Raw genomic sequence first — 3,558 nt, 5'->3', positions numbered from 1 at the left:
ATTAGTTACACATTTAAGATATAATTATGTACGTTTAAAGCTGAATCAATGTTTCTTAAAATCTGTACAGTGTTGGAAGACTCGATTTTCTTTTGTTATTAATTTATATTACAATTAACTGAAAAATAAGATATTTGTGGCCTTATCCCTTATATTTACACGGAGATAAATAAATTTTTTACAAGCAGTTGAGGCTTAAGCATTGCACTAGTTGTAAGCTATTGTGTACGTAATTTTTTCGTCATGACCCAGCTACATATAGCGCTAAAAGTGACATCTATTCTAACACCGTGCACTAAATAGTTGATTTCTCATAAATAAATAAATAAATAAAAATCAATTAGCTCTTCATGACGCCGTACGTTATATTATGTATATTTGATTAGTATTATTATAACCACATTTACTTATACACTCAATACAGCATTCAAAGGCAAAATATCACAATTACAAGCCGATCCACCATTCCCTTGCGCGCACTCTTCCTTACAAAATGCTTCCTGGTCGAAAGCCGTTGTTGTTTCTACATTTTCTTCTTCTTCTTTTTCCGTTGTCGTCTCTTCCTCGGCCTCTCGTTTTTCTCTTTCATTGTCGCTACAAAAATCACATACCGCTAATTTTATTCCATTTTCACAAATAACGTCACAGATCTTTTCGACATTAATACTGGAACTTTTTTTTGATTGATGGGCTTCGCATTCGCACTTTAAAATGTCGACTTTGAGACGGCATATCTCCTGGCAAACGGGAAAGACGTTTTCACTTTGCGTAGCCAAGCAATTTTCGACGCACTGATTTCCACTTACGATTAGGCCGTTCTGACAGAGTTCGGCGCAAAGTGAACTTCCAACTTGCATCGGCATTGGTTCGTTGGAATTTTCGTATCCTAGGTTACGAAAGGAAAATGCTGTGGACCCGCCTACCAGGAGAACCACGAACAATATCGACATCCTTAAACGGGAGGAAAATTAAACGATATATGTATATCAGTGGAGGATTGGTTCGTAACTTTAATCTGGTGAAAACTTTTAAATTGAATAAAGCGATATAGATTATCGAGAAATTACGAAGAGATAATTTATGTACACGCGTACAATGTGATAAAGACTAAAGATATAATGAAGAAAACATGAAATTCTTAAAAAGTAGGGTTCTAATTTCAAATTTGTGGAGCTTGTTAATTTTTTTTACCATTTAACAAACGATTTACTTTAAGAACTTAATTGAAACTAATTTTTCATTTTCACTATTTTAATTTACTAAATATACAAGTAAATAATCAAACTTTATTCTCTACTTAAAATAAAATGTTCCTTCTTTTTTAGGGAAGTTACGTCCTTTAAATGATTAACGTTCTTCTAAATTGTGTTGATAGAACTTGACACTTCTCTATTTGCCCTTAATTGTGTAAATGTAAGTGAAACCTTTTCGGAGTTTTACTGCATTTTCAAAATTTATTGCAATATTATTGTTATTGTTGAAGATAAGACCCTATCAAATGTAAAAAGGTAGATAACAGGTACATTGCTAAATGTTTGTTTATTTTATTTAGCTTAAATTTTCTAATATTATGCATTTGTAAATTATATTGCACGAAAAAAAAATATTTCCAAAGAAAATAAAATATCATCAAATTGGAAAGTTTAGGTTCAAAATATAACTTGAGAGCTTATATTTTAAGAAACAAATTATACATTTCTCTTAGCTTTTCTTGATTTTTTGTCCAAAGGAATAGAATTCACTTTTATTGTTTATGTACACAGAAAAAAGCACGTTTAAGTTTCTACGTAACAAACAATTTACAATAGTGATTAATATGAAATAAAAAGCAACTTGTTATTTACCACTTACTGATTTAACAATCACGAAACTAGTAAAAATCTGTTCAAATAACCCCGCTAGATCCTTATGAAAAATGACATCAGCACATGTATATATTCAATAGGTACAGCCTATATATAATTGTACCGTGGAAGTTCTTACGAAATAATGCAACCTTAATGGATCATATCTCAAAAAATGAGTTTTTACAACTTATAGTGCATTGAGTCTTTTAATCCAGTGTTTAAGAAATGGTTATTTTCCGTAAGGATCTAACAAGGTCCTTGGGCAAATAGGTAGGTACTGTTATCGATGGTTCCGTCGCCGAGGGATTCGCTAATGTATTAGTACATATTATCATACTCTACGACAATCGAATATTAGTGATTTTCAATTAAAATTCAACAATGTCCCGGATACCGAGAGCCATTTAACAAGTATCATTCTTTTATTAAACGTTTTATTTTAAGAACTCGCCTAATTCTAGAATATACTATCATTGGCTATTCCGACTGAACATATTTCCCTTCTAAACCTACTATATTAGATACGTAAAGTATTATAATGAAGTGTAATTATTATAATTTATAAACAACAAAGTACTTCGTACTTCCTGTTCAGTATTTTAAGTGAGTGTATGTATATTAATCGTATGTGTATAAAAAATACATTATTATACCGAGAAAAGAAGTTAAAATCGAAGATTACATTTTGATTTGGCTTAAAAAATTCAAATTTTTTGCATTTTATGGTGGTTTAGGGAGATTACATTTAAAAAACAAAAAAACATAGTTTACGTGTTTTTAAACACATTATATATTATGTAATCATAATTTTTTTTTTTGGAAACGTGTCTGCTATCTGTAAATTTAGGAGGTAAGTCAGACCGAATGTAACTGAGACTGAAATTAGTAAAAAGTATTTTTACTGAAAGACACTTTAAACAGTTAATTTCTAACGATAAAAGTCACAACAAGGACGTACACATTTTTTTAAATGTGCAATTTAAACTTAATATTTATTATTTTTTAAAAATTACCATTTATAATATATGATATGACCTAAGTTCTTCTCAAATGTTTCCTTATTTCACGTTTCTAAAAGATACATACCTTATGTTGATTTTTACAAGACCGGAACAGTAAATGATGATAGCACTACCGATTTTACAGTTCATGTTACCGCAACACTTGACGCTTATGCTGATTTTGTATGGCACTTATGCGAGATTATTAACTATGTTATCAATGATAAACAGATGTCTATAACATTTTGTACTTGATGGGAATAAGTGAAGTTAAATATTTGCAACGAAGCGAGATACTAGCTTTTTGCAAAACCTGACGCCACAAAGCACAAAGTGCAAAAATTACGTAGTTGATGATGAAACACGCAACCGTAATGAGTAATTTATAGTAATAAAATAAAAATGGAAAAAATCATTCATTAGTTTAAATATAAAATGCAGGCTCATCGCTAGCCGTCTGAGCGTCCGCATACGGAACAAGTTATGCTGCCCAAATCCAGGAAAACTCTGGTGAAAAAGCGCCGGAAAATTTTTATTCTCCAAAAAAAAACCTCAGTAAAATATGCCCCTTCGGAAAAACGAGACTTTAAATAAAAAGAAAAATAAAAGAAATAAATCAAAGACCATCATTGTGAGCTTTACCCAAAAAAAAAGGAAAATTAACGAGAAAATGAACAGTTTTATTTAAAATGAAACACTATTATACACAT

General features: G+C 30.5%; 1 protein-coding gene across 1 annotated transcript; it reads right to left on the bottom strand.

Annotated features, from left to right (window-relative positions):
- Positions 1 to 345: 345 nt before the first annotated feature.
- On the bottom strand, positions 346 to 3,133 carry LOC108739440. The gene is made up of 2 exons (XM_018473342.1): positions 2,934 to 3,133; positions 346 to 951 (listed from the first exon to the last, which is right to left on the bottom strand). The coding sequence occupies exons 1-2, from the start codon at positions 2,996 to 2,998 to the stop codon at positions 408 to 410; spliced, it is 609 nt and encodes a 202-aa protein (XP_018328844.1). The 5' UTR covers positions 2,999 to 3,133; the 3' UTR covers positions 346 to 407.
- Positions 3,134 to 3,558: the final 425 nt, after the last annotated feature.

The sequence above is a fragment of the Agrilus planipennis genome, unplaced genomic scaffold, assembly GCF_000699045.2.
Source record: "Agrilus planipennis isolate EAB-ADULT unplaced genomic scaffold, Apla_2.0 scaffold4, whole genome shotgun sequence".
NCBI classification, from domain to species: Eukaryota; Metazoa; Arthropoda; class Insecta; order Coleoptera; family Buprestidae; genus Agrilus; species Agrilus planipennis.
This window is presented reverse-complemented; position numbering and strand designations above follow the sequence as displayed.

What these genes read in the sequence shown, in the direction of transcription:
- LOC108739440 (XM_018473342.1), bottom strand. Translation starts at nt 2,998, where the DNA reads ATGAACTGTAAAATCGGTAGTGCTATCATCATTTACTGTTCCGGTCTT. An exon ending in CTTGTAAAAATCAACATAAG is followed by an intron (nt 952 to 2,933) that starts GTATGTATCTTT and finishes CTCCCGTTTAAG; the next exon opens with GATGTCGATATTGTTCGTGG.